At 38.6% G+C, this 21136-nt stretch overlaps 2 protein-coding genes and 1 pseudogene across 8 annotated transcripts in view; 1 reads left to right on the top strand and 2 right to left on the bottom strand.

The window, feature by feature from the left end:
• The first annotated feature begins 34 nt into the window (after positions 1–34).
• Positions 35–19104, top strand: UFSP2 (UFM1 specific peptidase 2). Of its 2 annotated transcripts, none has more exons than XR_011559620.1 (12): positions 35–261; positions 2995–3073; positions 3942–4125; positions 4222–4285; positions 4586–4743; positions 7381–7573; positions 9637–9783; positions 11785–11949; positions 12957–13081; positions 14333–14405; positions 16125–16249; positions 18839–19104. XR_011559620.1 is itself a non-coding variant. In XM_070757557.1 (12 exons), the coding sequence occupies exons 1-12, from the start codon at positions 214–216 to the stop codon at positions 18923–18925; spliced, it is 1452 nt and encodes a 483-aa protein (XP_070613658.1). In that variant the 5' UTR covers positions 45–213; the 3' UTR covers positions 18926–19104. The 2 variants fall into 2 exon arrangements, 1 of the variants encoding a protein (XP_070613658.1); XM_070757557.1 differs by having other exon boundaries at positions 45–261; positions 14329–14405.
• On the bottom strand, positions 8614–9609 carry LOC139170002 (ras-related protein Rab-28 pseudogene; annotated as a pseudogene).
• Positions 18963–21136, bottom strand: part of ANKRD37 (ankyrin repeat domain 37) — a 12903-nt gene continuing 10729 nt past the window's right edge. For all 6 annotated transcript variants that reach the window (XM_070757569.1, XM_070757573.1, XM_070757572.1 and 3 more), the window contains one exon: positions 18963–19635. In XM_070757569.1, the coding sequence (XP_070613670.1) occupies positions 19616–19635 (20 nt within the window). In that variant the 3' untranslated portion in view covers positions 18963–19615. The remainder of the gene's footprint in view (positions 19636–21136) is intronic.

Below are 21136 nucleotides of genomic sequence, written 5' to 3'. Positions count from 1 at the left end.
CGCAGAATCGCAACGGCGCCCGGAGAGCGGAGCAAGTCGGGAAATGAAGTTCGGCGGTTTCAACGACGGAGGCGGAAAAAAAACAACAACGGCGCGATCCCGTCCGTCGCGTCGCACACTTTTGTTGGGCCCAAAGAGAGAGATAGAGAAGAGCGGAAGAGTGACGCGTCGGCTAGTGAAGGGGAGGAGCCTCGATCGGGGAGGAGGAGGAGCATGCCACTGCCGGGATCACTTCTTCCTAGCGTTTTGCTGACGGACGTGGTAAGTCAGGCCGGTGGTTCTCGCCGCGGTCGCTCTGCATCCCTCGTCTTGTCTGTCTTGAAAGCAGCCGGTCCTCGACGGAGGCCCGAGACCCAACGCTTCCTTCAGTCAGGAAGCAGCTGTTGTCCGGTCGGCTCCGGCTGCACCCCCCACCCCACCCCCACCAAGCTTAGTCCCAAATGCAATTAGGCACAGAAAGCTTCTCATGCCCGGCTGTCAGGATGCAGGGATAGGCAAAGTTGGCTCTTCTATGACATATGGACTTCAATTCCCAGAATTCCTGAGCTAGTATGATTGGCTCAGGAATTCTGGGAGTTGAAGTGCACAAAGAGCCAACTTTGCCTAGGCAGTTTGACGGACGAGTTTGCGTTTCTTTTATTTCTTAGATTGATATGACTGCCCACCGTGCCGGCTTTTTAGCAGGCGAAGAAGCTTGACAGCAAAGAGTTAAGGTTAAAAACAAGGTGGTAAAATAAGAAACCGTTTTAGGAAATTAAAAAATGGAAGGAATAACAGGAATAGCCGTTAATCAGAGTTAAGAACTGAGATCAACTAAAAACAATTTTTAAAAGTAGCATAAAAAACATTAAAAACCCTAATAGAAACATAGAAAAAAAAGAAACATAGAAGACTGACGGCAGAAAAAGACCCCATGGTCCATCTAGTCTGCCCTTTTACTATTTCCTGTATTTTATCTTACAATGGATATATGTTTATCCCAGGCATGTTTAAATTCGGTTACTGTGGATTTACCAACCACGTCTGCTGGAAGTTTGTTCCAAGGATCTACTACTCTTTCAGTAAAATAATACTTTCTCATGTTGCTTACATTCTCTTACATTCACACATGGCCGCATCTAGGCAATATCTCATTTGATCAACGATCAACGGCCGCAGGCCTGCCAGAAGAGCCAGGTCTTTACAGCTTTGCAGAAGACTGGTAATGTGGGGAGGATATGAATCTCTGGAGGGATTTGGTTACATAGAGCCAGAGCCACCACAGAGAAGGCCCTTCCCCGCAGACCCGCCAGCCTACCTTGCTTGGCTGACGGGACCCGGAGAAGGCCAACTCTGTGGTCGCTTATCGGTAGCTGGGAGGAATGCGGCAGAAGGCGGTCCCGAAGATAGTCTGGCCTTGAGCCATGTAGGGCTTTATAGGTGATAACCAACACCTTGAATTGCGTTTGGAGACTGATTGGAAGCCAGTGCAGCGCACAGAGCATAGTTGTTATGTGGCTGTACCTAGACAGCCTCACAATGGCTTGCGTGGCTGTGTTCTATACCAACTAATGGCAAACACATGACTGACAGATGCTGTATAGGTCGTAAACACAAGCATGAGTCACCAAGTTTTTCTTTTTAATCACATTTTAAAAAATTACTGCAGTTGTTGCTGTCTGAGACAGCCGCTAAATGAGGACTATCTGTATCTCATTAAAGGGTCTTACACTCCATGTGGAATCATCCAATGCCCTGTATAGGACTCAGGGAAAGATTTTGGTATTAAAGTCTTATGGGAAGACAGTAAAACTTTTGGTAAACAATATATATTTCTTGGTAATTGTTTATACCTGACCTATTTCTAAGCAGATTGTCATGGGTTTTGCACTTTTTAAATATTGATGTTCTTTTTTTACATGTAATCTGTTTAATTTAATAAAGTACTCCCCTCCCCCCAAAATGTTAGCCCACATTAGCCCCAATCTTTCTGTATACTGCCCAGCTTGTGATAGAAATTCTGTCTTGATGGTTGCCATGCTTTCTTCTGTAAATGCAGTTAGCATAGAACAACTATTTGGAATAGCATTGGAGATGCTGCTTCTTGGTTTCTATTTTTTATAAGTTTAATTAAAAGTAAATTCCACTGGAATAAAAGAATACTGTACTTATTTTCGAATAAATTACATGAAGTTCCTGAGCTCAACTCCTGGTGACTTCCCAGACAACTCCTCTTGATTTTCTTGGTAAGAATGTGAAAGTAATTCACTATTGACTTTCTTCCAAATATATTTCAAAATATATATTTCAAATTCCTGGTCTGGGATTTTGTGGTAGTCTATTTAAATTACTAATGAGATTTAATTCTATTCAGCTTTTCAAGATTAAATCAGCTATGTGCTACTACTGTATAGCTGGAGTCCAAATAAATTAGATGTTGCTAATGTTTGGGTAAATGTCTGATCTTTGATCAAGGCCAAACTTCCCCTTAACAACTATAACATATACAAAGTGAATAAAGGTTTATGCATCCTGCCTACAACATGATTCAACATGGTAGAATAGGGCCTGGCAGCTATTACTCTGAAGCAAATAACATTATAGAAACTCTAAATTAGGTTTAACATTTAAAAAACCAAAGAAACTGCACAAAACCACCAAGGGGAAAAATAAAAATGAGAAGTCACATTCACATAGGTGTCAAGATCCCCCACACTTTGTATTATTGTCAGACCTACCAAAACCTTTATCAATCAGAATGGTTTGAAAGATCTCTAACCTTGGTTCAATGTGTTGTCTGAACTCAGTCCCTACATTGTGATAGCTCAGGATGATGTATAGGCATAACATGTCTTATTCAACCAGTTATGGATAAACAAACCATGGTAATTGAAAATCATTCAACTGCTACATTTTCAGTGATAGATTTGAATCTTTTAGCCGCAATAGCCATGACAATTTATGAAAAATTTCAACCCAGAAACGCTTTGGCTTTTTTTCTCCTCACTTCAATAGGTCATCATAGACACGATGGACATACTTTTTAGAATAAGAGGAGGCTTGGATTTTGCATTTCAACTAGCCACTACTGATGGTGAGTCTGTAGAAATACAAAATGCTGTATTACATTATACTATAAAGCAGTGATGACGAACCTATGCCATGCCTGCCACCTGTGGCACGCGGAGCCATATCTGAGGGCACACGAGGCATTGCTTTATGTCAGCTCCAGCACGCATGCGTGCCCCGGCCAGCTGATTTTTAGCCTTTTTGTCCATTTTAGCTCTCCCCAGGCTTCAGTAAAGCTTCCCGAAGCCTGTGGACAGCGAAAAAGCCCAACGGGCTAACCCACAAGTTTGGTGGCTTCAGTGAGACCTGTGCACATCGCTGTGTGTGTGTGTGTGTGTACAACGCAGGGGGGTTGTGTGCATGCCCGGCAGTGCGGTGATGGTGCACATGTTCTGGGGGAGCGCATTGCATTATGGGTGTGTGCACATGGGCACGCACCCCCTTTTAGCACTCAACCCAAAAAAGGTTCACCATCACTGCTGTATAGAATCTTCCTGTACAAAAGTTTAAAATTTTGATTCTACTGTATGAACAAAAACTGTTTGAGCAAAGTTAGTATGTGAAGCCCTCCCTTCCCATCCTCTCCTCCTCCTTTTGGAATAATGCAACTCTGCAGATTCATTCAGAAGCTCTTCTGAATAGAACTTTCTCCTTTCCAAGTTATTGAGGACCAAAGACCAAATGTCTAGGCAGTTCATTTTACAGGTCTTCTGCTCTTATTCAGGAAATTCTTTCACTTTGAAATGTTTAATTGAGAACGTTTCTTTCACTCTTCAGTTAATGGGTAAGCTCACAATTGTTCTTTTTCTTCTTTCTAAATTAGTCTCGCTATGTAAAATCTACAGCTAATTCCCTGTGCATTTTTATTTTATTTTTTTCTTTGTTTGTTTTAGACTCGTCCACAAAAGAGGCACTCAAATACATTTTCAAGGATCTTTCAGCTAAACTGGCTTCTGATGTGCTGGTATTCAGGATTTGTCATAGCTCAGTATATTTGTGGCCAAACAGTGGGATGAACTCCATGGCAACTGAGCTTTCAGATGACTCTGCCTGCAAGGAAATACTACAGTTTATTCAGTGAGTATGGCTAGACAAAAATAATGGTTTTGTGGGTGGAGATGAAGATGGTATAATTATTTGTCACGATACAATCATTCTGGCATTGTTTTCCAGATTTGAACAAGAGGGCAGCAATCAGAAATTTTCAAAAAAGAAAGATAAAAAGTTACGAGATATGGTATGTGTAGTTTTTTTTGCTGCAATTGTACTTACTATGAAATGTGAAGAATTCATTATTTTCAAATTTGTTTATTGATTACGCAGGCATTTGTTAAATTGTAATATATTTAGTCATTTTCTCTTAGAATCAATATTGAGTTATTTAATTTATATTGGAAATTGACTCTAGGGAAAGTGGTAGGATGCCCTGTCTGACACTTTTCTGATCTAACATTTTTTCCACAATCTGAAAGGGGAAGCAGAATCTTTAGAATAATTTAGATTATAATTTGTATATTAAAGTCTTCTTTATTTTCAGCCATCCATAGTAAATATTGATCTGATGTTGGAAATTACAACCGCATTAGAGCCTTTGGCTCCAGTAATTGAAAAGGAAAGCAAAGAGCATCACTACATTAGCATGACATTACCAGTTGATGTGGTGGTCTCTATTTCTCCTGAAGAAGCATGGCGCAAGTAAGTAGGTTATATAACTGAGTGTGTATTTTTAAGATTCCTTTAGTTTTCTTCTGTTGCAGTTTTATCTGCATCCAAATCTCCAAATGGGTAGAATTTTCAGGCATGTAACATTAACCTAGGTTTGTTCTTCTTTACAGCTTTCATCAATTTAGGATATTTGGCAGAATTTTCATTCATGTATTTGTTAGAAACCGCTGACTTTCTTCTCATTAAACAATTCAAAAACAGGTTGTGCTGAATTAAAAATAGTGATAAGGCACAGCTGAGTCAGAAATATACAGCATCACTAAAAAAGTTGTTGGTGCCTTAGACTAAAAAGGTTTCTGCCAGCTGTAGTCAAATATTAATTCAAAGTTGGAATTAATGGGAGTGAAAATTCCCACACTTTTCTTTCCATGGAGCAAGTTCTATACAAGCCTTTTCTGGACCCAGCCATTCTTAACAACTATCGGCCAGTCTCCAACCTTCCCTTTATGGGGAAGGTTGTTGAGAAGGTAGTGGCACTCCAACTCCTTGGAAGAAGCCGATTATCTAGGCCCTCAACAGTCAGGATTCAGGCCCGGCTACAGCACGGAAACTGCTTTGGTCGCATTGATGGAGGATCTCTGGCGGGCCCAGGACAGGGGTTTATCCTCTGTCCTGGTGCTTCTTGACCTCTCAGCGGCTTTCGATACCATCGACCATGGTATCCTTCTGCGCGGGCTGGAGGGGTTGGGAGTGGGAGGCACTGTTCTTCAGTGGTTCTCCTCCTACCTCTCCAGTCGGTCGCAGTCGGTGTTAGTGGGGGGTCAGAGGTTGACCTCAAGGTTACTCCCTTGTGTGGTGCCTCAGGGGTCGGTCCTCTCCCCCCTGCTATTTAATATCTACATGAAACCGCTGGGTGAGATCATCCAGGGACATGGGGTGAGGTATCATCAGTATGCTGATGATACCCAGCTGCACATCTCCACCCCATGTCCAGTCAACAAAGTAGTGGAAGTGATGTGCTGATGCCTGGAGGCTGTTGGGGTCTGGATGGGTGTCAACAGACTCAAACTCAACCTGGATAAGACAGAGTGGCTGTGGGTTCTGCCTCCCAGGGACAATTCCATTTGTCCATAATCCTGGGGGGGGGGAAATTATTGACCCCTTCAGAGAGGGTCCGCAACTTGGGCGTCCTCCTCGATCCACAGCTCACATTAGAGAACCATCTTTCAGCTGTGGCGAGGGGGACGTTTACCCAGGTTTGCCTGGTGCACCAGTTGCGGCCCTATCTGGACCGGGACTCACTGCTCACAGTCACTCATGCCCTCATCACCTCGAGGTTCGACTACTGTAACGCTCTCTACATGGGGCTACCTTTGAAAAGTGTTTGGAAACTTCAGATCGTGCAGAATGCAGCTGCGAGAGCAATCATGGGCTTCCCTAAATATGCCCATGTTACACCAACACTCCGCAGTCTGCATTGGTTGCCAATCTGTTTCCAGTCACAATTCAAAGTATTGGTTATGACCTATAAAGCCCTTCATGGCATCGGGCCAGAATATCTCCGGGATCGCCTTCTGCCGCATGAATCCCAGCGACCGATTAGGTCCCACAGAGTTGGCCTTCTCTGGGTCCTGTCAACTAAACAATGCCGTTAGGCGGGACCCAGGGGAAAAGCCTTCTCTGGTGGCGGCCCCGACCCTCTGGAACCAGCTCCCCCCAGAGATTAGAACTGCCCCCACCCTCCTCGCCTTTCGCAAACTCCTTAAAACCCACCTCTGCTGTCAGGCATGGGGGAATTGAAACATCTCCCCCGGACCTATACAGTTTATGTATGGTATGTTTGTGTGTATGTTTGCTTTTAATAATGGGGTTTTTAGTGTTTCTCTTAAATTATTAGATTTGTTATATACAGTATTGTTTATTATTGCTGTGAGCTGCCCCGAGTCTACGGAGAGGGACGGCATACAAATCTAATGAATGAATGAATGAATGAATGAATGAATGAATGAATGAATGAATGAATGAATGAATGAATGAATGTGGCACCTACAACTATATAAAACTTTCAGGTCCAAAGCTACCTCAAACTTTGTATGTACTACAAATTCTTGGCAGTGCCTTCAAAATGGGATAAATTGTTAACAGTAACTTGTCCTTTATAGCAGCCTACCTCCCAGTGTCATGTTCTAGCTGGAGTAATGTTCCTAATGAATTGCTGTAATTCAGTCTTAATAATTACCATTTGTTTACAACTGCAGTTTGAGGAATGTTTAGAAGTACAAGGTAAAATACTTTGCCTGATATCCCCAAATCTGTCATTTCCAAGTTTGATTTCATCGGCAGAATCTTGAAATGCTTCCTGAAAAAAGGCTGCACCTTTTTCTAAAATGGATTAGGAACTGAGTCAAGATTATTTCAAAACGTGTCTTTGGTTCTATAGGTTTGCTATATGAGTATATTACCATAGAGCTGCATCTTACAATGATATAAATGATATACAGTACAATGATGATATATACAATGATATAAATCTATTTAGAGATGAAGAATATAAATCAGGCAGTATACTGATAAACCTCTTTGCTAGTATATGTTATATAATATCTATAAATATTGCTAATGAAGAGAATGTGGGGGGAGGAATTACTCTTTCTTGTTGTTTTACAGTGTAAGAAGCCTCCTAGTGAATGCAATTCACACACAGCTAGCAGATATGGAAAGATGCATTTTGCAACATATGAGAGGAACATCAGTTGTGGTGCCCGAACAATTTCATTTTATGTTACCAGGAAAAAAGCACCTAGTAACAGTTTCGTTTCCTACAGGCATTTCTGACGATCAACTGGAGACTTACCGAAAGGTATCTGATGCTAAGCAAAATATTTATCCTTATTAAACTTTTATAGATCATTAAATCAAATAAGGTTGTTAATATATAATTCCATTCTACTCCTCTTCTGGGTAGGAATTTCAAACATTGGTTTGATTCTAACGCATGGGTTCTGTGTATGATATTTTACTTTTATATAGGTAAAAGAGACTAAAAAATAAAAGAATAGTGCAGGAAGCTGCATGCATTTCAGGGAAGGAAATTTACAACAGACAAAGGAAAGCACTTATTCAATACAGTGCACAATTCATCATCATCATTTTAGCCATTGTTTATCCAGTGCAGGATGCAGACCTGTTCAGCATGTTTTCAACCAATACAGTCCCGAGCATTGGACCAGCATGGCAGATTATGGTTTATTCCTTCCACAATGCACAATTATTCTGCAGAATTCTCTGTTATACATTTGGTAACAACTACTAACTTGACTGGCTTTAAAAACAGTTTGGATACATTAAAGAAGGGCAGACTGACTCAGAATTATCTCCAGCTGGTGGCTGCAGATCTCCAAATGTAGTGAGAAAAGGAAAATATGTAGTGGGAAAAGGAATTAGGAAAAGATCTAAGTGCACTGCCTGTTTGTGAACACCCCAGAACCATCTGGTGCTGAGTGTGAAAAACAAAATGTTGACAAATATAGCCCTTGCTTGGCCTCATTCAGCAGGATTACAGTATTTAAGTTCTTAAGTGGGTGGAAAAAATGGTACCCCTAGATTATTTGTTTATTTATTTGTTTGTTTAATTGGATTTGTAGGCCGCCCCTCTCCGAGGACTCGGGGCAGCTCACAACATATATAAAGAGACAATAGTAAGATCAATCAATTAACACATAAAAACAATCCTTAAAAATCTACTTTAAAAACTTCCATTACCATTCATCCAACAATTGTACTAAAAACATTGTTGATAGTGTGTGGCCCCACTATTTCAATCTTGGCTATTCAAAGAATAAACTTCTAAATGTACTGGGCGAAGGCAGCCAAAGGAGCATTGTACAATAAAGAAAATGCTCACTGAATTTTACACATTGAATTTTGAGGAGAGTTAACAGTTCTTGTCGCCTGCTCCTGGCTATAATTTACAATATCCACCTTCACTACATTCTGTAATTGTTCTATTTCTGCTCTCTTTAATTTGACATCAAGGAGGTTAGCTGCAATTCCTTGAAAACACAGGAACACAGAATTGCCTGTCTTTGCTGATACAAAATGACTGCTAGAATGACTTTCCTGGCAAAATTGAAGGTGTTTGTCCATTTTTACAGTCTGTATATGTTCCAAATCAATTTTATTGCCTACCATGGCCACACGTGGTTGAGTTTCTGACTCTTCATTGACCTTCTTTACAAAATTATGCCAGTTTTCAAAGCTCTGTTGGTTTGTAACATCATACACCAAAATGACAGCCTGTGCACCATAGATATATTTGTCCAGCATCTTGCTTCCTATTGTTTGGCCTCCAATATCCCATACATGAAGAGTAACATTTATATTTCCTGGGAGTGTTTTTTTTTTCCAAAAAAGAAGTCAAGTCCTATGGTTTGCTTGTATTGCTTTCCAAAAGTATCATGAACAAAACGAGTAGCTAAGGAGGTCTGCGCAATGCCTGCATTAAGGCGCCCGCAAATCTTTATTATCTGTCTATCAGCATTTGGGACTACCCCTCTCTCTCAGATTAAAGATTCCTTCACTCCTAAAACTTGTGATGGCTTTTTCATTCTGAAATGGGCTTTCTAGTTGGTTTCAATTATCTCTTTTATTTGGTTGGTATGCTATACTTTCTAAATTGTTTTGATTATACCAATACAGGCAAACAGCTTTCTGGCTTCCTACTGAATCAAATGTATCAAAGTGATCTCTCCATAAACTCACTATGGGAAAGATGGTTAATATTATAAACTGTTTTTTTTAATTCACTGAGCTATAATAAAAACCGTCTTAATTTTGAAAGTATGGTAATTATAAAACAGAAAAATGTCTGGATCTTTTATTGATTTACTTGCTCATCTTTGTTTATGTCTGCCTTGCATTTAGGAATTGCACGGCCAATTTAATCTACCGCTTGATAGGCCTTATTTCCGAAGAGCTAATGCCTATCACTTTCCTGATGAACCTTTTAAAGATGGTTATCTCAGAAACCCACATCTACATCTCAATCCACCTGGAATAGAGTCTGGTATGGTGAGTTTCCTTTCTCTGCTTGCCTGTTCTAATATCAATGTTCTAATGGCTTTACTTCGTGCTTGCCCCAGCACTGAGGACAGCCCAGCAACCTTTGGAGAAGGGCAGAAATGGATGCTGCTGCTGGCTACTGGGATGGGGACCTCCACCATCCAAAGTAGCATTTTCCCACTCAAGGACAATTTACCTGCTGCATTTTATTACATCCCCCAAAATATTTCTGTTCCATTTGGTGGCTGCTGCTCTGGTGACCTAATCCCCACTTTTGACAGCTTTTGTACTGGGCTGCCTACTGTGAAAGGCTGCAACTTTGGAAGGGTGATGGGGATTTCTTACTACTGTATAGGGATTTGTGAAATACAGTTTCTTAACAAAAACTGTGGGAAATTGACAAGAACTCTACCAAGTTTCCCTTTTAGCCATGAAATAATGTTTCCCCCACCTCACCTCTTCTAAAAGATCATTTTAAAAGGAATGCGGAAGGAAGGAAGGAAGGAAGGAAGGAAGGAAGGAAGGACATTTGGCATCTCCTTTCCCTGAGATAGATTGGGAGAGGAAAAGAAGCAGGAGTATCCATCAATGATAGTCAGAATGACCACAGACCAAAGAGCAATCCTAGCCATCAGTGTGGCCAGAATGAAGAAATGGGAAGAGTGGTGGAAGGCAAAAAAAGGATTTCTTAAGCTGCCTTCCTTTCCAGCTGCTTTATGCATGGAATTCAAATAGCTGAAGATTACAGTGCAGAAAAGCCTTAAGACAGATACAAGTAGAAAGTGAGAACAGAAGCTGCAGATTTTTCTTTTTCTGCCTCTCTGCCAACAATAACAGAAACTAAAGACACCCAACCATGATTACCATTGCACTCTTTTGATTCATATTTGTTCAAGAGATGTTGATGAGATTTTGTTGGGAACCCCTGCAGAGTTCATCGAGAACAGTGTCTTTTTGTAAACTTTCCTTTTTAAGGAGAATTCTTGCTACAGAACTTGAATTTTAGAACATAATTGCCATGGAATCTTCTGATAGCAACTACTCCATAAGGAAGCATCCGAAGGAGACACAAGCTCATTCTATGGTCTTAATCATCATTAATGCCCACTTGCAGACTTCCTCCCTAACGTAGCTTTAGGATTTAGTCTTTCAAATATATAGTCAGTAACTACAAATTATCTTCATTTATACACTGCTCAAGAAAATAAAGGGAACATTCAAATAACACTTCCTAGATCTGAATGAATGAAATATTCTCATTGAATATTTTATTCTGTACAAAGTTGAATGTGCTGATCAATGTTTCTTCCTAAGTGGACAGTTTGATTTCACAGAAGTTTGATTTACTTGGAATTATAGTCTGTGGTTTAAGTGTTCCCTTTATTTTTTTTGAGCAGTATAAATGTGTGTGTGTGTGTGTGTGTGTATGCATGCATGTATATACGTGTATATATATATATATTCTTTTTACTGTCGAATCACCCTGGGATCCCCAACTATGGGAGTATTTCATTATCAGCAAAAATATGTTATGTATGTATGTATGTATATATGTATGTACGTCGACTAAACAATGTCTTTTGGCGGGCCCCAAGGGAAGAGCCTTCTCTGGGGCGGCCCCGGCCCTCTGGAATCAACTCCCCCCAAAGATTAGAACTGCCCCCAACCTTGTCTTTTATAAATTATTCAAGACTCACCTTTACCGCCAGGCTTTTTATATTTATATTTGGTATGTATGTGTTGTTTGGTTTTTTAAAATATGATAGTGTTTTTAAATGCTTCTTTTTAATATTAGATTTGTTCCACCATAATATTGTTTTTTACTATTGTTGTGAGCCGCCCCGAGTCTCCGGAGAGGGGCGGCAGACAAATCTAATAAATAATAATAATAATAATAATAATAATAATAATAATAATAATAATAATAATAATCTCAAAGGCAACATGTTAACTCTTAAGCAAATGTTATTATTCTGACATGTATAAATTGTGCTCTCTTTTTGGACACAGGTGTATTTGGTGTATGGCACATATAGTTATCATCATTACATGCAAGATTGTATTGATGATAATGGATGGGGATGTGCTTATCGATCTCTACAGACCATATGTTCCTGGTTCAAGCATCAGGGGTACACAGACAGAGGAATCCCTACACACAAGGAGATACAACAGGTACAGAGGTTTTCTGAATCTGGATTCTCTGGAGAAAACAGCTGCTCCTGAAGGAATATTTTATTTTAAAACTTCTGCCCTCGCTAGTTCTAAATCTGCCTTTTTCCAGGCTGAGGGCCATCTTTGGCAACGGGCAGCATCTTTGGCTCTGGGAGCAAGTCATGTACCATATAGCAGTGTTTCCCAACCATGGCAACTTGAAGATATTTGGACTTCAACTCCCAGAATTCCCCAGCCATACAGTATAGAAAAACTGGCGTTGGGGTCAGGACAAACATCACATTTGGTTTCATTTATATTTACATATAATGAATGCCACCCCAAATCCTCGGAGAGGGTCGGCATACAAATCCAATTAAATAAATAAATAAATACATTTTAATATTTTTATGGCAAGTATTCTCTCGTTCCATAACCAGTCACTTCCATTTTATATTTGCATTGCAGCGTTTCGCCCAAACATTGTGACCCCCCTCCCTCCCAGAACAGACACCATTTTGGTGTCCACATGTAGCTCTCAGTCTTCGGAAGGTATCCCGTCCAAACTATTTGTTCCAGATTCTAGAGTCTAAATGTGCTCCATTACTGTAGTAATTCACAAGATTTCCAAATCTTTCCTTAACCCTGGCTTCTCACCAAATTTTGAATCTTTTCCTCATTTGTGTCAATTTAGGTTACTGTTCAAGATTCACTGAATAGAATATTTGGTGGCTGTTATTCTACGTTTTACATTTTAATAGTGACCCCGCAGTAGCTATAAATAAACTCTAGGAGGAGCAATTCAAGTGTGAGACATTTGTGTGATCTTGAAATGATCTGCTAATATTGAAATAGCCAAAGAAATTTATTTATATTATGCAATCATTTTGTATAAAGCACTGGAACGAATTTAATTTCTAAAATAAAATCCCTTTCTTAGTCCCTGGCCTCTACTGAATTGGATGTGATAGAATTCTGTGCAGCTGACTGTTACCTTATTCCATCTTTGTCTTTTGACATGACTGAAGGCACTTGTTAATGTTGGAGACAAGCCACCTAACTTTGTTGGATCGTGCCAATGGATTGGTTCTATTGAAGTGCAACTTGTGCTGAGTCAGCTATTAGGAATAACTTCAAAGATAATGTTTGTCAGGTAAGATTACTTAGTAATTTTGTGTTAGCTTGCTTTTATATCCAGTACAGCTTTCAGCCCAAAATTTCCATTGCTAAGCAAGGCAGATTTTAAGTGAGTTTTGTCCCATTTTACAACCTCTTTAAGCTATAGTTGACAAACAAATAACTGTAGTTCCTCCATTGACTTTACTTGTCAAAAGTTGGCTTAGGGATCTCATGACCCTGAGACTGTCCTAAATACCTGCCACTTGCCAAGTGCCCAAATTTTGATCATGTGACCATGAGGATGCTGTAATGATCATAAGGACAAAAACCTATCATAAGTCACTTTTCTTCAGTGCCAGTGCCACAATGGCACTGAAGATGACTGGTTTTAAGTCGAGGACTACCAGTATAAAAAGGAAGTGATTGATGAATAAGGATTTGTAGATAAATTCTTCAAGAAACAGATTGTATTTATGGGCTACTAAATCACAGATAAAGCCCAGATCTTAGTTTTCCAAGAATTTGCAATCAATCCCTGCATGAGTACTCATTATGCACTTTATCACGTTGTTGAGTAGTAAACATACAAAAATCTATTAATTCTAGAGAGCTTAGCTTAGGGCAGTTAATTTTAAAATGGCATTAGCAAATGATTATTTAGCTAATTAATAGCACATACTCGACCCAATTCTTTTACTGTTGGTGTAATAATTAGCATAGTAAAAAAGGAAACACCGAATGCATAATACAGGTAGTGTACAATTTTATTTAGATCTTTGTGAGTAAGATATTATAGGAGGAAAACAATCCCAAAGCAACCTCGAGGTGAAAAAATCAAGCTCTTTACAGATAGTCCTCAATTTACGATCACTATTGAGTCCCGAATTTATGTTGCTAAGTGATAAATTTATTAAGTGAATTTTGTCCAATTTTATGACCGTTCTTACTACAGTTGTTAAGTAAATCACTGCAGTTTTTAAGTTAGTGACACAGTTGTTAAATGAATCTGGCTTCTGCCGGATGGAAGATCTATATAGAAAATGAAGAGATTAAGACCTAATTAATTGTGCATCCTATTATAATTGATATTAGGTGAATCATCATAGATTCTTGACTATTTTGTGAAAGTTGTATGGTAAAAGTTGATAGAGAGGACTTGATTTGATTATATTTTATGAAACTGAGAATGGGGGTTGCTATATTTAATTATTCCTTTTTCTCAGTGCTAAATTACCATTCATCCTAGTTAGTGCTAGCATTAGTGCTATTTTTTTTTCATAGCCAGGGATCTGAACTGCCTTCTCAAGGAAGAGAACTTGCTAATCATTTCAAGACTGAAGGAACACCAGTGATGATCGGTAATGTTTTTTAAATTTAAAATATTTTACTAGTATTTATGAATAAAGTGGTGGGTGGAAGATCCTCATTTGTTCTTTAATTTCTCTGAACGTTATTATTTAGGAATGTGTGTTAGAATGCTTTTAAAAAACCACATGATTCTGGAGTAAGAAATTTATGAAGAGTTATAGACTCCTACAGATGACATAGTGATCCTCCATTTTTATTTTGAAATATTGCAGACGTTGGAATATCTGCTCATTTGATATACTATAAATGTGTGCATCATTCTTCGTTCTGTTTCTTTAACTAAATGCAAATACAGTATTTGTTTCCGATTAACATTTGAATTTGCAAGTCCATGTTATTGAGTTTAAGGTTGAATGTTCTACAAAATTGAGTCTGTAAATTGAATTAATGAATTTGAAGTTTATAGACTCAATACAGTAAGTTAAATGTCCAAGAAGCAGAAAAATTAAGATGGAAAAAGAAGTGATCTTTTGTTTATCCAGCATTCTTTGATACATTTACACCGCCCAGAGTCCGCAAGGAGTTGGGCAGCTTATAAGTCTAAATAATTAAATTAAATTAAATTTACTTGAACTGTAATTAGTAAACTTGCTTTTATTGAATGAAGAGCAAATTGAGATTCTAGAATTATCCTACCTTAATTTATAGTATATCCTTAAACATTCTGCATTACCTTATATTTAAACTTCAATTTTAAATGAGATTATAGCAATTGATAGAATTATTTTGGGTCAATTCTTTGTTTCATACTAAAAATGCAGAAAGACTTGCAATGAGTACCTGTATTCTTTAAGCACAACTGGGCATAATGGCTTTCCAAGTTGTCTGTACATTGTGTTCTTTGCTATTTATTTTGACAAACGAAAGAGTTGGCAAGAATATAGTACTGGAGATCTCACCTACAAAAAGATATTGACAAAATTGAACGGGTGGTGGAAGGTCTTAAGCATAAAACGTATCAGGAAAGACTTAATGAACTCAATCTGTATAGTCTGGAGGACAGAAGGAAAAGGGGGGACATGATCGAAACATTTAAATATGTCAAAGGGTTAAATAAGGTCCAGGAGGGAAGTGTTTTTAAAAGGAAAGTGAACACAAGAACAAGGGGACACAATCTGAAGTTAGTTGGGGGAAAGATCAAAAGCAACATGAGAAAATATTATTTTACTGAAAGAGTAGTAGATCCTTGGAACAAACTTCCAGCAGACGTGGTTGGTAAATCCACAGTAACTGAATTTAAACATGCCTGGGATAAACATATATCCATCCTAAGATAAAATACAGAAAATAGTATAAGGGCAGACTAGATGGACCAGGAGTCTTTTTCTGCCGTCAGACTTCTATGTTTCTATGTTTCTACTGTTAAGCATATTCTTTTTATCACAATTAATTGTTTTATCAAGAATAGTTCCTCTTAGCATATGGTTGAGAAACAGGGTTGACAGCCATTCCCTACGGCTGTATACATTGTGTGCCATACCAAGTGCACACCAACATCTGATCCCAAAGCTCTCATGGACATTCTCTCTTGCTAAAGGGGAGGAAACCACTGTACACCACTGTCACTTTTTGAGAATTGATATGTTCGTTATGAAATAAAGAGCACCGAAAATAAGTTGTATATATTGGTGGCCAAATAGTAATGAGTTGCCATGGAACGTGCTGCTTCAACTTTATTTTCATCTTTATCTTTTCTCTGGCCTTCCTAGGTGGTGGAGTCTTGGCACACACTATATTAGGGGTGGCATGGAATGAGATGACTGGGCAGGTTAAATTTCTGATTCTGGATCCACACTACACTGGTGGGGAGGATCTGCATGTTATATTAGAAAAGGTGAGACTCTTTCACAATTGACTTAAATAGCATATTTTGTTTCTTTTTAAAAACATTGTATTCATATTATTCATTGTTCTTAAGTGTATTGTGAACATTTTGTATGAAATTCACAATTTTAATTTCTACATAGGAGAGATCTTGTCAAAGAATTATATAACTTTACTGTGATGAAATGCATTTTGTTTAAATTAACGCATAAACCAATGCTGTCAGGTTCACAAAATCCTCTTGACTACTGCTGAAACAGTTTCAGTAGAAATTGGAAATATCTTAAATAGGAAATAGTTTAACTTAACTTCAACTAGTTTTAAAATACATATATTTCCATGTTTTTCTTTATTGCAGAGAATCAGAATGAACAATGTATTTTTCTTTTAGCCAGAACAGAATATACCGTGTTTCCCCGAAAGTAAGACAGTGTCTTACTTTCTTTTTACCCCCAAAAGCCCCACTACGTCTTACTTTCGGGGTATGTCTTACATTGGAGGCGAGGGGCGCGCGGGGAGCTGCCGGAAAGGAGGCGGGCGAAGGAGGGCGCAGCTCCGGCCGCTCGCCTCGGAGCCGGTCGGTCTCGCTGGCCGCTTGCAGCCGAGCCTCGGCAGGGGAAGAGGCGGTGGCGCCGCGGCGAAGGCGAGGTCATCGGGCTCCCCCCCCCCCCGGCAATACCCCCGTGTTTCCCCGAAAGTAAGACATATGTCTTACTTTCGGAGTACGGCTTATATTAGCCGACCCCCCTGAAACCCCCGATACGTCTTACAATCGGGGGTGTCTTACTATCGGGGAAACACGGTATATGTTATTTGTGTGTTTTTCTCTTATATAGTGGGGACAGTGTTGACACTCTCTTGTTTTCATAAATTCCAACTAGGATGATCCTCATATGCAAAGATCTGGATTAATAACTGTTCCACCACTTGGAGTCTGCCTTATTAAAAGTGTAGGAAGTAGTGAATTGTTTACAGTGTACGAGTCTGCGGTTTAAAGAAAATAAACATATTGTTTCTGGCTTTGATTAAGCTTTATGTGCTGCTTTAGTCTGAACAAATAAATTTAATAACATCTTTCAAATAAGTATCGGATTAAGCACATTACAGTGGAACCCCGACATAAGAGCTGCTCTACTTAAGAGCAACTCGAGATAAGAGCTGGGAGGGGAGAGATATTTTTGTTCTACTTACAAGCCCAAATTCGAGATACAAGCGCCAAGGAGCTGTCTCCTGAAGCCAAACGCTAACTTCCGCGTTCGGCTTCAGGAGACAGCTGCGAAGCGGCGCGCGTGTTTTAAAAGGTTGCAGCCGGCCTGGGGGGCTCGGGGGGGTGCTTGCAGCTTTCTTTCTTGCTCTTTTTCTTTCTCTCTTTTACCTTCCCTTCCTCTATTTCTTCTTTTCTTTCTCCTTCCCACCTTCTTCCCTCCCTCCCTCCCTTCACTCATTCCTCTCTTACTCTCCCCTTTCATAAGTTTCCTTGCTTCCTTCCTCTGTTCCTGTCCCTTCCCCCTTTCTTTCTTTCTTTCTTTCTTTCTTTCTTTCTTGCTCTTTTTCTTTCTCTCTTTTTACATTCCCTTCCTCTATTTCTTCTTTTCTTTCTCCTTCCCACCTTCTTCCCTCCCTCCCTTCACTCATTCCTCTCTTACTCTCCCCTTTCATAAGTTTCCTTCCTTCCTTCCTCTGTTCCTGTCCCTTCCCTCTTTCCTTCCTTCCTTCCCACCCTCCGTCCATTCATTCACCCATTCCTCTCTTGATCGCTTAAAGCCAGTCCCTGGTGCAAAAAGGGTTGGGGACCTCTGTCCTACAGGATTGGGTGGCAGAGAAGTTGAACATATGTAAATTTAAAAGTTTAAGAAAGTTTACAAGTTAAGTGAAAGAAACTTCATTATTCATTTATATGTACATGTACATTTCTTCATTAAAAACATGTCTTTCTGCATAATTTAGACTAACTTTGTGAGTTTTTTGAGGGCTGGAACCAATTAAAATTATTTACATTAATTCCTATGGGGAAAAGTCGTTCGAGATAAGAGCTGCTCGACTTAAGAGCCCAGGTCTGGAACGAATTAAACTCGTATCTCGAGGTACCACTGTATTGACTTAGATACAAACCTCAATAGTGGGCAATTGAAATGGAAGGAAAAATTGTTTTTGTCACATTCTGATACATTTGCTTAATAAATGTATCAAATTGTTATTCTATTTTCCTAAACTGTAAACAGTTAAATATCCCTTTTATTTGAGATCTACTCTTGATGAATTCAAAGGCACATCCCTCAATTCAGTGTAGTTTTCTGGCAATTTGTTACTCAAATTCAGTTTGTCTCTGGCAAACACTGTTTTTTGTTTTTATAGCTTTATTATATATATATATAATTGGGAGTTTATTGGCCATATTTACATTGTAAACACACATCCAGTGAACAGAGACATAAGCCAAATACAATCCTTTTATCTCAAAAGGCGTAAATCTGAGTAGATGTAATTATTTATAGCTTTAAATTTAGATTTTGTGCATCTATACATAAAATCAATTATTTCACTAACACATCAGCAATGGAGTAAAACACTGAATTTCATTTTCTGTTCTCTTTTACAGGGTTGGTGCGGCTGGAAGGGCCCAGATTTCTGGAACAAAGATGCTTACTATAATCTTTGTCTACCTCAGCGACCAAAATGTATTTGAATACACACGTTGAATGATACAGTTGTGATAAAGTTGCTGCTTTTTGTATATATGGTTTATTTGTATTTAATATCATGCTTCTCATAATCCCACTGAAATAAAATTACTGCTCTAGTATTTCTGAGCACAAATTATGTACAAGATTATTTTTCAAATAAAATCTGATTATATCCTATTAATTTTGAATCGCTTCCTGTTTTTGTCATCGGATATTAACAACTCATACCTATATTTGTCCTTTGAAACTGGTATGCTCCTGGTGTAATGTTGAATAGATTTGCAATCTCAGATTTTCAGTGACAAATATAAGAAGGTATAGCTACAAAAAGATTCTATACAGAATTTGTTGACAGAGGCACACCTATAGAACACATTTTTATCAACATAACATGTATTTATTTAATATGTACAATGTGTTGATTGCCAGGATACTATCTACTGCTTTGCTTATTTTTGTGTTCACATGAGTAAAGAACATCAGTATACCAGTCACAAAATTAATGATACATGAATCAATGGTAGAAAAATATGTTAATGTACACATGCAGAAATTATATGAAAATATCTTCTTCAAGAAGAACGCACACTCCTTCATAGAAGGCATTGTTCAAAATACTTGACATAGAGCTGTAGATTCATGTTTTTCTTTGCAGAGCTTTGAATATCCGTATTTCTCACACTTATTCATATTCATATGACTGAATTCCAATCTGTATAAAGGGAAAGATTTGCATTTCAGCTGCAGAATCTGTTTTGAATTAAGCACGTGCTATAACATGTGTACAACATCTAATTTCAATATAACAGATTGCAGCATTAGAAATTAATCCTGGGCAGGTAACAGCTCAGCTCTGGTCTTTCTTGGCTTATGTAGATCTGTGCCCCCCCCCCCAACATAATAATCCAATTTCTTTCAGTCCATCACAATATTTTATTACTTTTCCAACAAGTAAAAATAATACTAACAACAAAACAATCACTAACATATTCAAGCCTAGAATTACTTTCAATGAGCTCAGAATTCATCTTTAAATAAACATGTATAAAATTGCACCCTAAATGGCAAATTCCTGCTGTATACCACATTAACAATGGCAACTATCAACAGAAAACTTCAAACAGGTATACAAAGCTATAATAAAACCATGATTACAACTACAGCTTAGTCCTTGACTTATAACAGTTCAAAGTTAAATGGCCCTGCAAAAAGTGACTTCTGACCATTTTTCACATAATTGTCATAGCATCCCCACAGTTATGTGACCAGAATATCAGACCCTTGGCAACTGATTCATCTTTATGATGATGGTTGCAGTGTGCCAGGATCACATGATCACCTTTTGCAACCTTCCGACAAGCAAATCAATGGGGAAGCCAGATTCACTTAACAGCCATGTCACTAACAACTGCAGTGATTCACTTTATAACTATGGCATGAAAGACTGCAAAATGGAGCAACTTCATTTAACAAATGTATCACTTAGCAACAAAAATTGAGGGGGAGGTCAAAGTTCTGGTGCTTGTGAGCGAAGGAGGGAGGGAGACCTGAAGAATGGTTGCAGGAACTGGGCATGGGTAGTTTAATGAAAAGAAGGACCAGGGAGACATGGTAGCAGTGTTCCAATATCTCAAGAGTTGCCACAAAGAAGGAGTCAACCTATTCTCCAAAGCACCTGAGGGTAGAACAAGAAGCAATGGGTGGAAACTAAACAAAGAAATAACAGAATTAAGGAGAAATTTCCTGACAATTAGAACAATTAGCCAGTCAAACAGCTTGCCTCCAGAAGCTGTGAATGTTCCAACACTGGAAGTTTTTAAGCAGATATTGGATAACCATCTGTCTGAAGTAGCGTGGGGTTTCCTGCCTAAGCAGGGGGTTGGATAGAAGACCTCCAAAATCCCAACTCATTGTTGTTCTTATTTTGTATTATTATTATTATTATTATTATTATTATTATTATTATTATTATTATGTCAATACAACACAGCAAATGAGATCACTATGCTGGATTTTGTATTTCATCACCAGTCAGGCACTTCCCAAGCACCTAAGACTGCGTGATGTAGCAATGTATTATTATTATTATTATTATTATTATTATCATCATCATCATCATCATCATCACCACCATCATCATCATCATCATCATCATCATCATTATTATTATTATTATTATTATTATTATTATTATTATTATAGAGGGGGGAGAG

This window comes from Erythrolamprus reginae, chromosome 7 (assembly GCF_031021105.1).
Source record: "Erythrolamprus reginae isolate rEryReg1 chromosome 7, rEryReg1.hap1, whole genome shotgun sequence".
Taxonomy (NCBI): domain Eukaryota; kingdom Metazoa; phylum Chordata; class Lepidosauria; order Squamata; family Dipsadidae; genus Erythrolamprus; species Erythrolamprus reginae.
The sequence above is the reverse complement of the archived record's forward strand: the minus strand, read 5'-3'. Positions and strand labels throughout refer to the sequence as shown.